Below are 20,606 nucleotides of genomic sequence, written 5' to 3'. Positions count from 1 at the left end.
TCATATTAATATATATTCTGCAGTCATATTAAGTAAGTTGGGTTTTACTCTCCAAAAGAACATATACATAGGTATATATATAATATTATAGCTTAGTATAATATAAACGTATTATATAGGTACGTTATGTGATATAAGAAATAAGGATAATAATTTCAATTTTAATTCATAACAAAAGCCTCAAATATGCTGTAATTAAATCTTATCAAGAGGTCAGTGATAATTATTGATGTTTTAATATTATTTAATTATTATAATATGAGTAATATGACTAAACCATACTATTATTGTCAGTAAGAAACGGAATTAAATACAATTGTATTTCTTTATGTATTATACAGTTTCTGATCGATGATGTTTTTAGAATGTATACGTGATAAAGTGTTTATTATAAGTATAACTATACCTAGGTACGTGTAAGTATATTAATTCATACACGTTTTAAAATAGTTGCATAACTCGTCGATACAATAATTTTTATTGTATATTTGACATCGAATATCTACTAAAAATGAATTAATAAACTTAAAAGATGTTTAGAAAACAATGATGATTTAATTAATAACTATATAAGTAGATATGGCTATAACCAACACTGTAGTATTTTTATTTTTAACATTGTGAGTACCTAACTTCAATAATGGTTTGTTGTATTTCGTTATTTGCAGTTATCATTCACATTCATCTGGAATTCTGGACATAAAAACTTAATAAGGCGCTCAAAAATTTCAATTGATCCAAAAATGTTACCAATATGTATTCGAGTAAATAAACGCACGCTGCGAATGAAATTACATTATTTTCTTTATTTAGGCGGTAAGTAACAACAATAATTTGCATTATCATAATTTGACTTTCTAAATTTTAAAACTTACATGTAATATTTCCAACTGAACATTTACGTAGGTATAATATCTTTTAATTAGTCTTATTGTAAATGATGTTTTTTACGTAGGTATACTGATACTTATATAGAAAAGTGTTATTTTAATACGTATTTGAAGTAAAAAGTATATTTAGGTATTTTCATGTTTCAAAAACTTTCAACTTTTTTATAAGATATATTTTGTTTGCTTTATTAATAAACTGAAACGATTTTCATGTTTTATGTCAATTTTATAGAGCATTTTAGGTATCTATATTGTATCGTTAAATTTTGATGTAATTTTCAAATTATTGTCAACTTTTTTATTTGTCAAAGTATTATAATTTTCAGTTGATTACAATTCACAGTATTAAAATAGAAAATATATGACTAACAAATAAAGTATTTTAATTTAAACACTGAGACTTTGGAAAAGTTCTCAAAATTCTTCATTCAAATAATTTTTTTCAAAAGTACATTTAAATTTCGTAGATATTTAAGTAGGTTAGTATAAGACTACAAGACTGATTTTATAATGAACTCTTACATGTATCATATTTATTATTTGTACTTAAGTAGGCATGGCTTGATAGTTATCTAACACAAGTGATTCTTTTTATAGTAATAAAAAAAAAAATAATAAGAGTCATCCATGTTAAATTGTGTGTTTGCATAATGTATACGTTCACGAGACGCATAATCATATAATATGATCATAAAATTATTTTTCTTAGATCTTTTGTATCTAACTCAATTATTACGCTATCCGTACACATTCATTACCTATTTTTTAAGACTTGATATTATTGTTTATTCCTACAGGTGTTGCATCTGTTCAAGGATTTGCACCTACAATAGCAAAACAACTGGGTTATTCACCGATGGTAGTCGGTTCTGTTTTCACATATTTGTCCATGTTATCGTTTTTTGTGAAACCTATCATAGGAATTATCGTTGATAAATTTCGCGTGAAAAGAATTATGTTTCTCGCATTTGTTTTACTATGTGGTCTTACAGCGTTTTCTTTAAAATTTATCCAGAAAATACCCACAGAAGCTGTTGCAAATTTAAATTGTGACACAACAACAACATTAAACGTTTGTTCATACGATAACAATCAGTTATCACGATGTGATGATAGTCTATTGAAGCTTATATTAAATAGTGCAGAACCCATCGAATGTCAAGTACGTTATACATTGATAAAATGTAATTATTATAAATTTATACCTATCAGTGTCGAGGGGATTGCAAACGGCCAACCAAAATGTATCGATTGTTTGTCAATCATAGTGGTGGACCTACGTTCTATATAGTAATGCGATTATAATTATACCTATTTCTCTTACACTCAATAGTCACTCGCACATTGTCTAATGATCACTTATTACACACATATTATTTGTACAAGAACTACATAACATGTGTGGTTTTAAAAATTTAAATAATTTAAAATTTGAACTCTTAAAAAACTGTTAATTTTCAATCTTCTTAATAGGATGTCATCATTATGCCCACATGTGTTAGCCCTATCTTATACGCATAATATATAAAAATGTACTGGTCAAGCTGCGTTAAGCTTTTTTAAATATTAATCTTTTAAAAACTCATAGTTCAATTGAAAATAAAAATAAAAATAACGATAAAACACAGATAATGTTCTCACATTTACATTTGACAATAGGTCAATTTACTCTAATATTTAAGCTAACAACATAACGTCATTAGAAGTGCTAGACGTACATTTTGGTTTATTCTATGTTAGTAAGACGGAGAAAACACATTCGGATACGACAATCTCATATTATCCCTACTTCATTTTGTTTTTATAAAATTATTTTGTAGAATAGTTTTACATAAAAAAAAAGTGGGAAAGTGGATGTCGCTCTGCTGTACAGTAGGTTACAAGTGGGTTACTGTAATTTGAATCCAATGATACTATATCATTGTATACGAAAAACGATTCTGAGCGGAAACGATTTATCTGTCTAGGATATATTATAGATTATTAAAATTTTTCAAACTTTAGATTTAAAAAGAAACATTTTTATGTTGTCAAAATTCAAACTTTTAATGCTTATAAAAAAAAAAATTGTGACTATGCATTTCTTTTATTTTTCAACTGCTATTGTAACAATATGTATAAAACATCGTATTAAATTTTCAAGATCTTCTACCAAAAAAAATACATTTTTATCGATATTAATTTAAAAAAAAATTAATAATGATCGAAAATTGCATATGCTTATGAATAGTTCAACTTAAATCGAATTTTTGAAAATTCCATGGTGGATAGAATATACTTATATAAACATTCGGTGAAAATTTCATGTCGTACCTATGGTCATTTTTTTTAAAGTTTTTTTTTTTTTAGTTATAATATTTTTTTTTTTTTTTATTAAAAGAAAATATATACAATCTGTATAAACAATATAATAAGTAATATGGTTGATTAATATACAAAACTGGACGGCTTGGTGGAAAGGAGTGTCCAAACGACACTACTTCAATCTAGACTTTTGTTGATATATTTTTTTTAAATTTCATATGACTATAAATAGTTAAACTTATGTCGACATTTTTTGAAAATTGCATGGTGGACCGAATATACTTATATAAAAATTTAGTTAAAATTTCATGTATCTATGGTCATTTTTTTTAAAGTTACATCAAAAACCAAAATTGATTTTGTCGAAAATTGATTGTGCGTAAAATTTCCCGTTTTTCCCTTAATTTTTAGTTTGTTTATCCAGAGTATTTAGAAAAATATTGAGAGTTTTTTACTTTTGACTCCCCAAAGTACCAACTAGATTCACTTTCTGAGCTAACAAGGTACTGTTGTCGAAAATCGAAGCATTTTTACTGCCCCAAAACGTGATGACAGACACAAAAAAAAAAATAGTAAAAATAAAAAAAAACACACATCATGGTAAAATCAATACATTCCTCGCTCCGCTCAGAATCTAAAATCTAGTCTCATATAATATATATAAATAAATTATATAAAATATCATAATTATTAATATATATGGTATCAATATCTTATCTATTTACTTTAATAGAGTAATAGTAGGTATATTTAATAATTTTTAATTGATATGTACATCATTATCTATATGTATAGAGCTAGGGCTCATTGAAATAATTATTTTAGGCCTTTTAAAAATTTTCTAAATTGTTTTTCTATACTAAAATTATGAAAACTTTAAAATATCTAGGTACCTGAGGGTAGGTACTGCAGAGTGTCCCGCTAGGATTTACCCATTGTGATGATATCTCACGAAATAATGGAGATATTAAAATTCTGGTTTTGTAAAAATAACTCGTTGGGATAAGAACTACAATTGTTTCATTTTTAAATTTATTTTAGTGTTTTGGTAAAAATATGTGAACAATATATTTTTTTATTTAATTATTTCCAAAAAAAATAAAGATAATAATTTTGTTGAGTTTAATTTTCTGAAAAATATATTGACGTTTCAAAATTTTATTTTCATTAATTTCCTGATTTTTAATATTTTTTCTAGTTTTGAAGTAATAAAATATGATTATAACTAGGCACACTGAAAGTTTCGGCCGGCCGTACGAGAACGCGCGCGGCGCAGTGGGCTACATGTTTGATAACACTACGGTATTAATTAATAATTCGCAGTTTTTCTCGAAACTAAAAAAAAAATTTTAAATCAGGAATTTAATAAAAATAAAATTTTGAAACGTCATTTATTTTCATAAAATAAACTCAACAACATTTTTTCGGAAATAATTAAATAAAAAAATATATTTTTTAAATTTTTTACCAAAATATTAAATTAAAATATGAAATAATAATAATTAGTTCTTATCCCTGTGAGTCTTATTTTGCTATCTCTATTATTTCTGGAGATATCGCAATGGGTAAGTTCTCGAGAGACACTACACAGATATTTAATAATTTTCATTCTACTTTTAAATTTTTTTAGTGTTTCAATGTCCTATTTAAACTTTTAGTTGTTTTATAATTATAACCCAAACTGTAGATGAATTGTGAATAAATTCTAAGACACAACAGTTTCCACCTTTAAGTAAAAACAACATTATTATTTTAATAATATATTCAACTGATTAATTAAAATGTGGTTTGTAAATATTTTTATCAGTTACGCTGTGAACAAAACGAATCGTTTCAGGAAGAAATCGATAAATCTTGGAATTTTATCGACTATAATAAAACTCCAAATATTATGTATATAAACGACGAATTTGATAATCTCGATGTATCTTTGATTATCAATGCGACAGACCAGGTAAAATATTACAATTTTTAGCTGTCTCGAATGTTACTATAGATCTTGAGCCTTCGAGTGTACAATACTATAACTCTATAACTTATAATGGTGTGTATTGTTTTATAATTAGATCGAACAAAACAACGTTTTTCTAGTGAAATCGGTACAAACCATGAATACACTAATTGTATTACCAGTCTGTCCGAGACCGGTGAGTACTCGGTGCAAGATTATTGACTGCTCAAACGATGTCCTAATAGAATTGGCGAGTGTTCAAAAGTTCGGAGGAAGTATTTTTGGCTTACATCAGTTCTGGAAATACTTAACTGTTATGAGCTTATTTTGGATTAGTCAAGCAATCACTTGGAGTCTACAAGACCCCATATGCTTTGATATTTTAGGTGAGTGATTGAGTGATTCTAAACATAATATTAATATATTATATTTGTTTATATCACAGCAATAAATATTTTTGTTGAATTTGTAATCAGACATCCGACATACTATATGATTATCTGCTATCAAATTGCTGAATTCACTGATGAACTTTATAAAACTAACAATATAATTTATAAATTGTTTATAGAATTTATCTCTAGTTTAAAATCTAGACATTTTGAATTATTTTATACAGTTTCCAGTATTTCCACATAGATAACTCTCGATCATTAATAAACCAAAAAGGGATTTAAAGTATAAAACTTATTTTTCAATTCAAAACAAGTATATTGCATTTTTAGATTCTCATTGGATCAATGAATGTATTGGTTTTACATTTATGTATGTGTTTTTGTTGTTAATGTACACAATAAGTTGTCGAAATAATGCTTCGATTTTCAACTTCAGTAAGGGAGGTAAAATTTTGAAATTCCCAGTAGTTTCCAAAAGCAACGATGGGAAAAAAACAGGAAATTTTACTCAAAATCGGTTTTTGACGAAATCTATTTTAGATTCTGGTGTAACTCTAAAATAAATTACTTTAAAGACACAATACATCCACTGAATGTCTATATTGGTAGTTTTTATATACCAAAAAATGTGTTGACTTATTTTAAGCTGTTTACAGAAACTTTAATTTTTCAATTTTTTTAGATTTTTTTTCCTATGAATGAAAATTAAATTTTATTCCATTGGAAAAATGCTTGAACATTTATTACACTATATACTCCTAATAATTAATACAGTGGCAGTTAAAAAATATTAAAATCCATGGTCATAATTTTTTTTATAAGTAATTAAAGTTTGAATTTTGACAAAATGTATTAAATTGAAAATTTACATATTACTTAGTTGTTAAAAATTCATAAAACATTCAACTCGTGTAGCTTTGATGGTTTAAAACAAGATTTCATATAAGTAGTTAATTCTGCAACAAAAAAAAAAAATCTAAAAACTATACATAGGTACACAGTTTTTTATAGTTATTTCAAGTTCAAATTTGAATGAAATTTCATAGAAAATAACCAAGAATAACAATTTGTTATATTGTTGTAATTTAAAAATATTATTTGTGGGTACTCGACATTTTTTAGAGTATACTTTATTTTCTAATTATAATAGTTAATTCCATTAATGACTTATATTAATTATAAAATATATTTTATGGTACTATATGTAAAAATAATAATGTAGGTACCTATTATGGTACATGCTTGTGTACCCATAGATAATGTATAGGTACTTATTATTACTAGATTTTAATTTTTTGCTTTTATTCCCCTTGAATTTATTAATTTAATTATTTTTTGTAATATCTGGTATTTTTGTATTTTATTCCTCACTTTTTGATTCGATTAATGTTAATTAATAGATGATAAACCCGAAGATTTTGGCAAACAAAGGTGTTGGGGATCCATAAGTTGGGGAATTTTCTCAGTTTTTGGAGGAGCACTGGTCGATTACTTCAGTAATAGTGATTATCAAAAAAATTATGTTCCAATTTATTATCTATGCCTTATAATTATATTATGGGATTTTGCCGTAGCGTACAAAATAGAAGTAAGTTTGTTACTTAAATGATATAACCTAGTCGATACCTACATATTCAGGAATATAAAATAGTACTAGTTTGATAATATATTATACTGTACCTACTACTGTAGACTATAGTATTGGTATTATATATAATTGTATAAATTTTTACATGATATTTTTAAGATAACTGAGACAGTTGGATCTAAGAGTACATTTTCAGACGTATTCAAATTAATAACTAATTTGAATGTCATAATCTATTTAATATGGATCATAGTTATGGGGATTTGTACAGCGATGCCTTGGAATTATCTATTTTGGTAGGTAAGAATATAAGATAATAATGTTTGAGTAAGTATACAACGTTAACATACCTATAATGACAAAATAAACGATTTTGTTTAAAATCGAAGATTAGGCTAGAGGACCTAACATACTCGTATTATGTAGGTGGTGACAATTTTTTTCTTTAAAGGTAGGTATTTAAATAAATTACAAATATTAGGAAATCATATATCTTGAACTGTGAGTAACTAATTTCTAGAATAAAATAATGATCATGGACAAAAAGACACAATCCGCTATTATTTGTTATTTTTACCGGCCTGTTTAAGCTACGAGTATGTCCAATAAGTTAGCAGTATAGACTGATTGACGATAGGATAATCATTACCTCCATAGTATTCGTTAGTATATACATTTAGACTGATACTGAGAATGTGTACATTTTTAATATACCTACCCAAATTAACCATTTTATAAAATATGTATAGACTACTATATATTATATAACTCGAACCGATAGATTTGCCAACTTTCGTGATTTTATCGAAGCTTGTCAAAATTTAAACGCTTATGAAAACAATCATATTTATGCATTTTAATATTTATGAAATGCTATACGAAAAACTTATGTAAGATCCAGTATTATATTTCCAAGTTTTTGACCGAACTTAAGAAAATTTTATCAGCATTTAAAATAACAAAAATATAAAACATTATTTTTCTTAGTTTTTTTTCTTTTGATTTTTCTTGATAATTTTAAAAAGTTTTAACAACTTTCAACTTTTAGCTCCTAATATAACTATAACAAATACCCTATCAAAGAAATCCATTAAATTTTGGAGATCGAAACATTTTTCCAATTTAAATCGTGTATTTATACATATCATATATTATATATATATATATATGATTGCAAAATCAATACATTTATTTTTCCACTCAGAATCGATACCTTCATCTGTAATTTTAATTTTTGACATGATTCTAACTATTGACTTTTTAGTATTTTGATATATGTATATATATTTGTTGTTTTACATTTTATAAATTTTAATATAATACTGTTATATTTCTGTGTAATTGGGATCTGCCTATATATTTGGAAATAAGATTAAAAATAATAAACACTGTTAGAAAATAATGGAAATGTATATGGAATATAATTTTGTGTATAAAATCTTAATTCTTAAAAAACTACAAACAAAAGATTCTGCCCCTCTTTCCTGCAAAGGTTAGCGCATACCAGTGTAAAATACTTGTGTTCTTTTAAGTGATTTAAAATTATTTTCCAAGTTAAATATTTGTTTCAAATTATGTTAATAGTTGGGTACTGTATAAATAAATGTGTTTGATACATTTAACTGTACACATTGTTATTTATAATTATATGTTAAAATAATTATTAATTTCGTAATATATTTTTTATATAGTTTTTATTTCTATATATATTTTTTTTTTTTTTAGGTATATGGAGGATTTAACCAGAAAATATCACAGTGATAAGCAATCTTGGACGAAAACTCTACAGGGTTTGGCTATAGGAATTCAATGTATCGGCGGTGAATTGCCATTCTTATTTTTTTCCGGTTGGTTGATCAAACGAATTGGTCATTCGTATTGCATGGCCCTAGGTCTTTTCGCTTTTGCTCTTAGATTCTATCTGTACTCTGTGATTACCAACCCGATTTGGATACTGCCAGTCGAGTTCATCAATGGTATTACGTTTGGATTGTGTCATGCTGTCTTGTTAGCATATGCTAGATTTATTGCTCCACAGAGTTCTGCCACGACAGTCGTAGCATTATCTGGAGCACTATTCGAAGGTGTTGGTAAGTGTAATATTATGCTACACAGATTTAATAAAAAAATTATGTATCTATGTATGAGTAAATTAATTATGTGTGTCGAGTTGTGACGTCTGAGGAATATTTGTGCTAAATCCATACGAGTTATGTTTGAATATATCCACATTAAGGACACTTGAAACCCGTATCAATTTTTCATCAAAACGAGATGAGCGACTGATTAAAATTTAAGTTATGGTTTAATTTAAAAAAAGTATTTTTGATATGATAAAGAAGTAAACTTTAATCAGCCGGAGCATATGTGCAATATTTCCAATAGTTTTTAGTATATTTTATTTTAATAAAAAAATATAAAAAATAAAGATTGATAAAATTAAAAATGTTTATTCCCGTCAAGAATTTGCTAAAATTGAAAAGTGCTCCATCGACGCAAAGTGATATTATTGTTTCTTAAGCATTTAAATATCTTTGCATTTTTTTTAATAGACCCTTCAGAAGTACTTAAATGTTTGTCAGGCGTATTACCTATTTCACGCCCATAAATAATTGATTTTGAATATTTTGATCTAATGATTAAATTACATAATCTTATTGTGCATGTGTATGCGTAATATTGTTGATGCAGGTGATTTCTCGGATTATGGGGAGGGGGAGTATACACAATACACACATTTATGATCATTTACTAGACACACTAAGACTAACAGTAACCGCAGGGAACTAAAGAATTGCCTAAACACAACTATTTAAAAATGACACATTCGCAGGGGCTTTAACTACATATATTTATATAGGTACGCTGTCGTGGACCTATAATAACACCTTAAGTCCTTAATTCGAAACGATAAACGCTGCCCACTTATGTATTATACAAGGTGTTTCACGAAGTTTTGACATAGGTATATTATGTATACCATGTGGCATTTGTGGCGATATTATATCAAAATTTTGTGGAATATACCTTGTGTATAAAGGAATGTCACTTCTTGATTCATAATCAACGCAGAGCTGAACTTATTAAAATTATCGACTTGAAATTTTGAAGATAGATTAATATTATAATTTCATCTCGTACTAAGAAGGATTTTTCAACATTTTTATTTTAAGAGGTCGAAATCTGCAAAAATAAATGTTTACATGTTAATTGTATACCAATATTCATATTGAGTATATATATATATATATATATATATATATATATATATTATACATATGTATAATAAACTATTAAAAAATAATAATAACAGCATCCCCACCATTGCGTCTTATCACTGCTACGGCGGCGTTTCCAGCTACGAAATTCATAGTCGCTACGACACGATAGTTCATTTGTATGAAATAAAAAAATATTTTTTTAAAGTTGTAGTGTAAAGTACGACACACGCCTACCCATATAATATACGAAGGCGCGCCTGCTGAAAGGTGAAGTGTTTATAAACAGTAATAAGCTTCTGCTTCTAGCTATACATTATTAAAAAACGTCATCAAATGAAGAAATTTTTGTCAATGGAATGGATACTGTTTAGGACTCAATAAATATGCCAAGGGATCCGAAATACATTTAGTACTTCAGAGGGCGATTTTCCTATTTCAAATAATGTTGTGTCACAGAATATTTAATTTCAGATAAAAGTAAGAAGCGTAGCCATTCTAGATATACACAGTGTTGAATCATCACAATTTTTTTTTTTTGGGGGCGGGCTCACTTTTTTTTCATTGGTGAATGGTGTTTTAAAAATTTAAAAACGCCATTTTAGTATTATGAATTATATCTATTAATAGGTAGTTATTCTTATTACAATTTATAATTTAGACATTTCAAATTTATATAAAACTACAAAACAAATTATTTTTTTTTAAAATAAAAAATGGTGAATCTCATTGAACGAATCAATCTAAGGTTAGTCTAAGGTCGTCACATATTATAAATTGTATTATTATAATTTATTACAATTCAGAAATTATGAATATTGAAAAAATTACAAAATAAATTAGAAACCTATTAATTATTTATATTTAAATTAGTATTGTGCATTTAATAAATAAGTACATTTTGTTGAAAGTCAGAAAGTTGTATTTGTCAGGGGGCTGAAAGAAATTTCAGGGGGGGCAAACGCCCCCCTGAAGTATACCTGGATTCAACACTGGATATACATATATAAATCAAAGCAACCAATTTAAAGATACTATAAAAAAATACAAAGCAACCAATCCCTGCGGCAATCATGAAGTAGTAAGAAAATATCAAGAGAAATGGAGAAATATAGAAATAGAGAATCACAAAACCTTCATGAGTGCAAAAACGTGGAGTTCTTACTTAAAATCGTTCGCGCAAATAGAAAATTAAAAATTATCTAGTCTAGCAGATGATCCCAAAATTGATTATAAAAATAACATTGACACTATAAACTAAAAATTTAAATTTTGTAACACTCAAGTGGATAGGTGAAACACTTGGCATGTGCTATAATCCGATACGATCCCTTGCAATCACCACCTAATCCATTACGCAGTTTACTTGAGGGTAACCATCCTGATCACGATCACTATTTTAATCGTACTAGGAAGTATATAATGGTTGTTTTCAAATTACGAGTACATCGTTTTTGTGGGCGTCACCGTTTTCGGCCAAAATGTACCCTTCCGTTTTAGTGCTAAACAGAGATATTTGTAAAGCCCTCATTTATTAAACTTGCATTGTATTGTTTATTAAAAACGTATTATTGTTGGTTAACTAACTTATTAATTCAATTTTTTTTAATTTTAGAAATCAAAATCATAAATTTCATTATATTTATCAATATTTTTATGCTAAAATATCTGAATTTTACTAATATTTTTTTTTTTTTTTTTTTTTTTTAATGTTGTTTCTAGGTACATCTATTGGTGGTTTAGTCGGTGGTTCTTTGTACCAAACATATGGAGGAAAGCAGACATTTAAATTATTTACATATGGCTCACTAATGATGGGTATTCTCCATGTAATATTTATTAAGTTAAATAATAAGTCAAATAATATGAAAACCTTAAAATAAAAATAATATAATTCATTTTGTAAATTAATTTAGGTTTAAAATTAAATTGTAAAAAATTTGATAAGCAACAAATTAATTATTTATTTATTTATAAAATAATTTGTGCTACACTGCTACCACACCCATTAATAGTGAGTAATAATGATTTAATAAATATATTATTGTATACAATATTGAATATATTTTATACTATAATAAACCTGTTTCAATTTTTAACATAATTTTCACACTGCTGCAGAAATAATTTTAAAATAAGACATATTATGTGGAGATTCCAAACACAAATAAACTTAAAGAAATTAAAATATCAATCACCTCAGTCCAATTTATTTTATAGGTACTGACATTTTTTTTTCTTAAATAATAGCAATACAATTAATATAGTTAAAAACTATAAAATATCTTAGACTGACAAACCTCCCCACTCAAAATTGTTTTTCGTATACAACGACATTATATCGTTGAATTCAAATGTAATACCATCTATTACAGTAACTCACTTGTAATATAGCTACTGTACAGTAGAATAACATCCACTTATCCGGTTTTTTTTTAAATTGAAAATAGAGTATTTGCATACAGATAGCAAACTAATGGTTCAAATTAGCTAATTAATAGTAATGGTGATTTGAGACGGGCAAACAGATAGACTGCTTTCATATATCTAATGTAGTAGGTCTATTTCCAGGGACTTATCATTATTATTTTATTCATAAAATATTAGTAACACAGAAATTAAATAGAATAGACCAGGATTGATGGCTATTTTGTTACGAATGGTAAAGCTAACATTTCTGCGATAGAGACAAACAATGTGAGGCAATTATATATCTATGTTAAGTTATATTCTCTTTTATAAACCCACAGATTTAGGTGGATCTATGTGGTCAATGATCATATTTATTTTGCTTTACGTATTTTTCATCATTCCCGCCCTATTTTATATTTACCTTCGATTGTCGGACATATTTAGTTAAGTTTGCTTAGAATTGTTTTATAAAATATGTGAGTATTATAATCACTATAATTATTATAACAATATAATAAATAATCATAGTTATTAATATAAATGGAAGGGTGCAGGTAACGGTTGTTAGAAGAACTCGTGTATGTGAGGTGAGGATTCGTCACTAAAAACTTGTGTGGTCGCCGATCCGAGAACTAGCGACCTCAACTAACACGTTAGTGACTTAGGCTCACCACCGAACCTCACCAGGCCCCGCTATTTTGTTTGCATTGATAATTTAATTTACACGTGTGAGATGCGAAAACAATATAAATAACTGGCAGTATCAACACTTTGTATATTATCCTTTTGTATAGAACAATAATGGTATTGTTTCACCGTATTGTATTAATACTAGATACATAGATAATATTATAATATATTTTGTGTGGTGCCATGTTATTATCAATAAATACGAAAAAAATAATTTATAATTTTTCATAATATGAAATAATACTTTGTAGTAGTATAATATGTTGCAAATTTTAAAGTATATCGAATTCAGGTATTTAGGTGCACAAGTATACATTAAAGAATATTATTCAATAATCTACATTATAATATAATTTCTAAAATAAAGAAGGAAACTAATTTTATCGTTAACCTTCACTTATGTAATTTATACGATAAGAGCTTTTAAAAATTGCAAAAAATGAGAACAAATAAAATACTGGTGGAAAATTAACTGTAGTAGATTGTTGTGTACCTATTTTCGTAATTAGGTAATCACGTCTTGATAACTTCATTGCGATAACAATATTACTTAAATCTAAGAAAGGAATGTTTCTACGACACTATGGTGTTAAAAAATAAAAACTCAATGTGGTTTGATCTATTTTGGAATTCATAACGACAAGGAGCACAGTTTAACTTCACCGAAAAGTGCCTAAATAAGAAGATTCACTACCTACGCATCTAAAGTAATGTCCTATTTTATATTTTTGTTAAATTACTATTTTTTTTTTTTTTTTTTTATATATTTACAGTAGTCGTCGCTTATTAGACTTATTTTTGGACCAGGGCATTCGAGTCAGTTAATCCAAATTAGTCAATATTAGATAAAAGGTCCCGACAAAATTTAAAAATACATACTTACTTATCAAAATAATATTTTTTGAGATTTCAACAATCGTGTAATTAAATGCATAGTAATAATATGATGTATTGTTATTTAATAGAAACATTTTTTTTTATTCAAAATTTTGTAATAACCTTTAGGCACCTAATTCATTTTTGACAAAAAAAACCCCATCCAAATTTGATTGGACATTCTCTCTTTGGTTCAAAATGACTATATTAACCGCGGTGTGTGAACCTAATAAATACTTTTTCTGTGTGTTAGTATACATGCAAATCAGGATCATCTGTTTTGAATCTAATAGGCGAATGAATCAAATAAGCAATGACCACTGTATTATAAATCGTTTTTTTATTATTAAAACCATTGATTATGAATTCTGTTATTAATAAATCTGTTGTATTTATAATCAATGGTAAAACTAAGATAATTTATTAGAAACAACTAATTTAATAATAGATGATTTGGTTTAAACACTGACCATGGACTTAAAACGTTAATACTTGTTTATTTTGTATTTGTTTATTGAATTAATTATTATAATTACCTAACGAACACTATTCATATAAATCGTGATAGAATTATGATATTTTTTAAATTATATTTGATTACCTATATAGTAATAGATTATCACTATAGTGCTGATTATATTGCCAAGTCCCAACATAAATTACATTATCTGGTGAATGTAAAATTTTGTCGATATTGATAACTATAATAATTATAGGTAGGTACCTAATACTTACAATTTACACACTACATTATTCTCAATATTCAATCTGAACAATATTAATATCTATTATTTAATCGTAATCATATATGAATGTATAATACCTACCTATTTTGTTCTTTATAAATAATAATCTATTATATATTATTACATCGTCTAGTAAAATATATATTATAATGGTTTTTATTGTGTTTATTTAACAGGATATTAATATAAATTAACGCTTCGAAATGTGGTTGATAAGTGTGAATAAAAAGCTACTACTAATGAAAATGCATTATTTCCTTTACTCGGGATGTAAGTATTTAAAAACAATGATTATAAATAATACAAAAAACATTTAATGTAGAACCTAAGTAATTATATAATTAACCTACGTTAGTTAGGTTTCCATCCCTTAAATGTATCAGGTAAAACTGGTAAAATACGATCGATAACGATTAATTCATACATAATTTTTTTCTAACGTTGACATATTTATAATGGAACGATAATAATATGATAGTTTTTGTGGTACCATGAATTAATCAATTGAGACAGGTTAGGTTTTCGGTGGATTTTGAATTATATAGAGTGTGAAAAAAAAGACCTGACTAATTAAATAACTTATGTTAAACATTTTTTTTTTACAGACATTTCATGTTAAGTTCTAATTAGTGCGAAATTTGATATTTAAACGGAAAATAACATTTTTGGAAACCTTGAAAACTTAAAACAACATTAAATATTTTATATACAAAATATAATATTTTCGGAAAAAATCAATTTAATATACCTACTGTAATAGGTACTTATACCTAATATTAAAATAAATTACCAATGTAAAAAATTTTGTAACACAATGGCTTATGTCGCCGAGGGTATATTTCGTTTAATAAAATAAAAAAAAAAAATAAATAAATTACTTCAATCAAAATAATATCATTAAATATACTTAGTATAATGTTATAGGCCGATAGACCGTCTCCACTTAGAATCGTTTTTTGTATGCAATGATGTTACATATCATTGAAGAATTCAAATTTAATATATTCATTCCAGTGACTTCTTTGACACCTAATGTAGGTACAGCAGTGTGTCACCCACTTTTTAATGATTGTTTTGAATCTTATCGTTTTGACCATTTGTTATTTTGGTACATATTTTACTTTTGTTAAACGCTAACCTTGGATTATGCATTAATTAGACACCATATTCTTGATAGCGTGACTCTACATTTGGTTTATTTTCAGGTATAGCGACAATCCTCAGTTTTGGCTCAACGTATGCCAAACAATTGGGATATTCAAAAATCACCGTAGGGTACATAATGATGAGTCTTTTTATCATATCAATGTTAACGAAACCAGTAGTTGGTGCCATTGTTGATAAGTTCCGTGTAAAGAAATACATGTTCATGGTGTTCATATTTACAACTGGTATATCTGCGTTCTTTCTGATGTTTGTGTCCAGACTATCTTTAGAGACGTCCATAGAGCTGGATTGTGATACAAACATTACGACTGTAAACATATATTTCGACCATACTAATAAACTTTCAGACTGTGATCAAAAAATACTTATGGGAAATAAAGGAGAGAGGTTGGTCAATTGCAAGGTATTTAATTATAAAAGATATTTAAAAAAAAAAAATGTTTGGTTTATTTCTTTAGCATCTGTAAAGTATAATAATTGTTTGATTTTTCTATGTAAAAACACATCTTTAAGAAAACAAATTGTCTTCATAATCCTATACCGAATGAATCTATTGTATTGAACACTCTTTATTTCAATGAATATAAATGTAAATAGTTTTAATTCGTTTAAATATATAATTTGCCCTTAACATTTTTTTTTTTTTTTTACTATTTTGACATACAGGCTTAATTTCATATTCTAAATTAAAATATTTTTCTAATTACTATGAATAATAAAAATCTATTTTTCTATGAGTAATATATATACCTATTCAAAGTTTAGAGTAGTTGACCAACTTATTGTGTGATAACTACTAACCACTCTGTTTCGCTAACATTAAATGCTAAACTTTAAATATTACAAACTCGTAACTACTAATCCTTAATTCGATTTTGTGTTTCAAAATACTCTAAAAAATAATCTGTGTTTAAAATATTTAAGAATAGGTATAGTTTTTTATAAAAACGTTGTTTTGTAATAATTTGAAACCATGTAAGAAGCATTAATAATAAATCATTAGCTACTTAATAAATTTAATTCAAAATACTTTTTGAATAATGTGTTTTTTACGTTAAATGAATTACTTGGGATATTACTCATATTATAATGTATAATATTCATTATTTAATTTAAAAGTTTTAATTTTTGGTAGTAAATATAAAAATATTATTAATTATAATCAATTTTTTTCCAGCTTTACTGTAATAATAATGAAATATTGTTTTCTGAAATCTACTCAACATCAAAAAAGGAACTAAACATAAACTCTAGTAATTTTGATCCTAAAATAACCGATTTGCCGATATTAATACATTTGCATAACTCAAATACTGAAAAGGTAATAAATTCAAATAAAATCATCAGAAATATTTTTATTCATTTTAAATTGTGGTCATGTCAATAGTATGGTTCCTATAATTTTCGAGTTCAATACGTTGATATAAATCATAGTCGAATAATGTCTCCAGTTTGTCTTCATCCAACAAAAATGCCTTGTCAATTGTACTGCCCAAGTCCAATGATTATGGAATTAGCAGCAACGCCAAAATCTCAAAAAATGATAATTTCTATGCCCGAATTTTGGGAATTTTTTTCGTTATTGTGTATATTTTGGATCAGCCAATCTGGTATATGGGCTATACAAGATCCCATCTGTTTTGATATCTTAGGTAAGTATTTGCGATTCAACTTAATGAATCGAACCTTATAGTACATTTACTGTGTTTTTCTGTCTGTTTTTAGAAGACAAACCTAATGATTTTGGGAAGCAAAGATGCTGGACGTCCATTGGATGGGGATCTGTTACAATGCTTAGCGGTTGGCTTGTGGACTATTTTAGTTACGACAAAATGGAAAAAGACTACACACCCATATCATATTTAATATTTTCGTTTATGATTTTGAATTTATTGGTTGCTTCCAATATCCCAGTACGGTATACATTTGTTTGATAGTATTATAAGTTGAGGTTAATAGTAATTATTGTTCCTATACCTAGGTCGTCGAGTTCAAAGTATCACAAAATACGTTCCAAAATGTTTTTAAATTATTTTCAAAAATCCATGTTATAAGTTTTTTTGTTTGGATCCTATTGCTTGGAGTGTACAGCTCAATGACGATGAGTTACCTTTTTTGGTAGGTCGAATCTGATATTACCACATGCTGAACACTTCTGCAGCATAAAACGGAAGATTAAATAAATTGAGCTCATGTTGTAGATGTAGTAAAAAGATTATAGTAAATTGCAACCGGCATTTTCGATTTATGCTTTGAGAATAGCAACGTGTACTCATACTGCAATATAAAGTATTTATGTAAATAAAATGATTGAGCTTAACAAACAATTAAAAAATAGTATGGGCGAATCTTGTAAATTTCAGAACACGATTTGTAGAAAGATATGCCAACCCGTAGAAAAAATCATTGATTATTATACAAACAAAAATGATATAAATAGTGTTCATCGGTATTTAAATATTATACCATCCAATCAGTATAGAAGTAATGTACAAAATTTGAAAATAATTAAATATTATACATGTTATGATAGGTAACGAAAAAAAAAATTAATTAATGCCTTCAATTTAATGTGTATTACATTTTAAACATAGATATATTGTACTTATAATTTTTCATCTAAATCAAACTAGAAATTGATTCTGTAAAATAGAGTTTACAAATTATTAAAATCACGAGAGCTTATAATCACCATAAGAAAACTGGGTACAATGCATACAAAAATACATAGGTACCTTCAATGTATTGTGCGCAATATATAATAATTATTATTGTTCCGCTTTGCTTGGCATTATGTGTGACGTATATTTAAAAAATTACCGTACAACGAATATAATAATATATACCTTCACTTGCAGGTACTTAGAAGACTTGGCTTCGGAATATCAATGTCACCAAGTAGCGTGGATAAAAACGCTACAGGGTTTTTCTCAGGGCCTCCAGAGTTTCGGTGGTGAAATGCCAATTTTCTTCTGTTCCGGTTGGATAATCAAACGCATAGGACATAAACACTGTATGTCACTGGTTTTGTTCGCATTTACTGTTAGATTTTTTTTCTATTCCATCATGACGAATCCCATTTGGATGCTGTTAATCGAAATCCTAAACGGCATGGCATACGCATTGGGTCGTGCAGTGATGGTATCATACTCAAGAAGGATCTCGCCATCAAGTGCGCACCACACAGTTTTAGGACTTGTAGGACTTTTCGATTGCATCGGTAAGCACATATAATTCGTTAAAATTATAAATATTTTTATAATTTTAGTATCGTAAGCCACGCAGCTTGATAACTTAAAAGTTTCGATATTTTATTTGATTAAATACTAAATATATTTACTTAGTTATCGATGGTCACCAATTTAGAATTTACCTACATTTTGTCGAGAATTGCTATTTAATGGTACCTAGTGAGTATACCTAACCCACTGCTTTTTTAAATTTGGAATCCCATAAAAGCCGTAATCCTGTAACCTAACAAGATTGGGGATAAGTACAATAATAGACAACAATAATTGATCTATTTGCATAATTAGTTTATAATAAATATCATATTTATAAATTCTATTATACAATTTGACAAAATAACGAGCACTTTCAAATTATTTCTTGGTTAAATTTTCAATTTTAATAGCTAGGGCTTGAAAATTATATACAAGACTACTCACAAGTTTTTTCCATAGAAATTATAAATTTTATTTTGTTTTACTCAATATTATATCTCTTATAGGTTTATCATTTGGTGGTGTAATTGCTTCATATATATACGACTTTTACGGAGGATTTTGGTTATTCAGACTATTTACATACGGCTCAGCTGTGATGTGTGTCTTACAAATTGTATACAACTTGTTGACTAAGTCCAATGAAAAGACTATAGATCATTAAAACTTTTACTTATTTTTATTTTTAAAAACTGTTCTATTATTAGAACCGTTTGAATAAGGTATATTTTTTACTGTACAGAATCCATTTAAAGGCTCTATATTTTACATTTCTTATATATAAGTTTAATAAAGTTGATTTTTTGTCTATAATAATATATGATGCAGTATATAATATTAATTAGGTATTATTTTAAGTATGATTTATATTAAAAATTACATTAATTTTTATCATAGTATTTAATAATAATGAGAAATAATTTTATTTCACTTTTTTAATTTCATTTGAAATTTTTTACTACACATTTATTAGACTTGGTGCCATTCTTACAATGTCCGATTAAAGTTAACGGACAATTAACCGGCGAAATTTTATCGTTAAAAATCCCACTAACTATCGGTAACCGTTAACGAACACTTAATCGGAAATTGTAAGAACCGGCCTAAAATGTGTAAATATGGTTGGTTATATTTTTTTGAAATAA

The 20,606-nt window shown here is 26.7% G+C and overlaps 2 protein-coding genes across 3 annotated transcripts; both read left to right on the top strand.

Annotated features, from left to right (window-relative positions):
• The first annotated feature begins 271 nt into the window (after positions 1–271).
• Positions 272–12,400, top strand: LOC107167811 (major facilitator superfamily domain-containing protein 6-like). Of its 2 annotated transcripts, none has more exons than XM_015517000.2 (9): positions 272–410; positions 669–816; positions 1,688–2,052; positions 5,002–5,148; positions 5,261–5,531; positions 6,941–7,128; positions 7,288–7,424; positions 8,854–9,218; positions 12,069–12,400. In XM_015517000.2, the coding sequence occupies exons 2-9, from the start codon at positions 744–746 to the stop codon at positions 12,227–12,229; spliced, it is 1,707 nt and encodes a 568-aa protein (XP_015372486.2). In that variant the 5' UTR covers positions 272–410; positions 669–743; the 3' UTR covers positions 12,230–12,400. The 2 variants fall into 2 exon arrangements, with proteins under 2 accessions (XP_015372486.2, XP_015372485.2); XM_015516999.2 differs by having other exon boundaries at positions 306–416.
• Positions 12,401–13,948: 1,548 nt separating this feature from the next.
• Positions 13,949–20,386, top strand: LOC107167805 (major facilitator superfamily domain-containing protein 6-B-like). The gene is made up of 9 exons (XM_089224266.1): positions 13,949–14,155; positions 15,247–15,340; positions 16,276–16,640; positions 17,415–17,558; positions 17,625–17,889; positions 17,963–18,150; positions 18,219–18,355; positions 19,096–19,457; positions 19,968–20,386. The coding sequence occupies exons 2-9, from the start codon at positions 15,274–15,276 to the stop codon at positions 20,123–20,125; spliced, it is 1,686 nt and encodes a 561-aa protein (XP_089080392.1). The 5' UTR covers positions 13,949–14,155; positions 15,247–15,273; the 3' UTR covers positions 20,126–20,386.
• The last annotated feature ends 220 nt before the right edge of the window (positions 20,387–20,606 follow it).

Source organism: Diuraphis noxia, unplaced genomic scaffold (genome assembly GCF_037042655.1).
Source record: "Diuraphis noxia isolate RWA-SAM2 unplaced genomic scaffold, SU_Dnox_SAM2 contig0003, whole genome shotgun sequence".
Taxonomy (NCBI): domain Eukaryota; kingdom Metazoa; phylum Arthropoda; class Insecta; order Hemiptera; family Aphididae; genus Diuraphis; species Diuraphis noxia.
The sequence above is the reverse complement of the archived record's forward strand: the minus strand, read 5'-3'. Positions and strand labels throughout refer to the sequence as shown.

What these genes read in the sequence shown, in the direction of transcription:
- LOC107167811 (XM_015517000.2), top strand. Translation starts at nt 744, where the DNA reads ATGTTACCAATATGTATTCGAGTAAATAAACGCACGCTGCGAATGAAA. An exon ending in CAGAACCCATCGAATGTCAA is followed by an intron (nt 2,053 to 5,001) that starts GTACGTTATACA and finishes TATTTTTATCAG; the next exon opens with TTACGCTGTGAACAAAACGA. An exon ending in CCGTAGCGTACAAAATAGAA is followed by an intron (nt 7,129 to 7,287) that starts GTAAGTTTGTTA and finishes GATATTTTTAAG; the next exon opens with ATAACTGAGACAGTTGGATC.
- LOC107167805 (XM_089224266.1), top strand. Translation starts at nt 15,274, where the DNA reads ATGTGGTTGATAAGTGTGAATAAAAAGCTACTACTAATGAAAATGCAT. An exon ending in TTATTTCCTTTACTCGGGAT is followed by an intron (nt 15,341 to 16,275) that starts GTAAGTATTTAA and finishes GTTTATTTTCAG; the next exon opens with GTATAGCGACAATCCTCAGT. An exon ending in TGGTTGCTTCCAATATCCCA is followed by an intron (nt 18,151 to 18,218) that starts GTACGGTATACA and finishes TCCTATACCTAG; the next exon opens with GTCGTCGAGTTCAAAGTATC.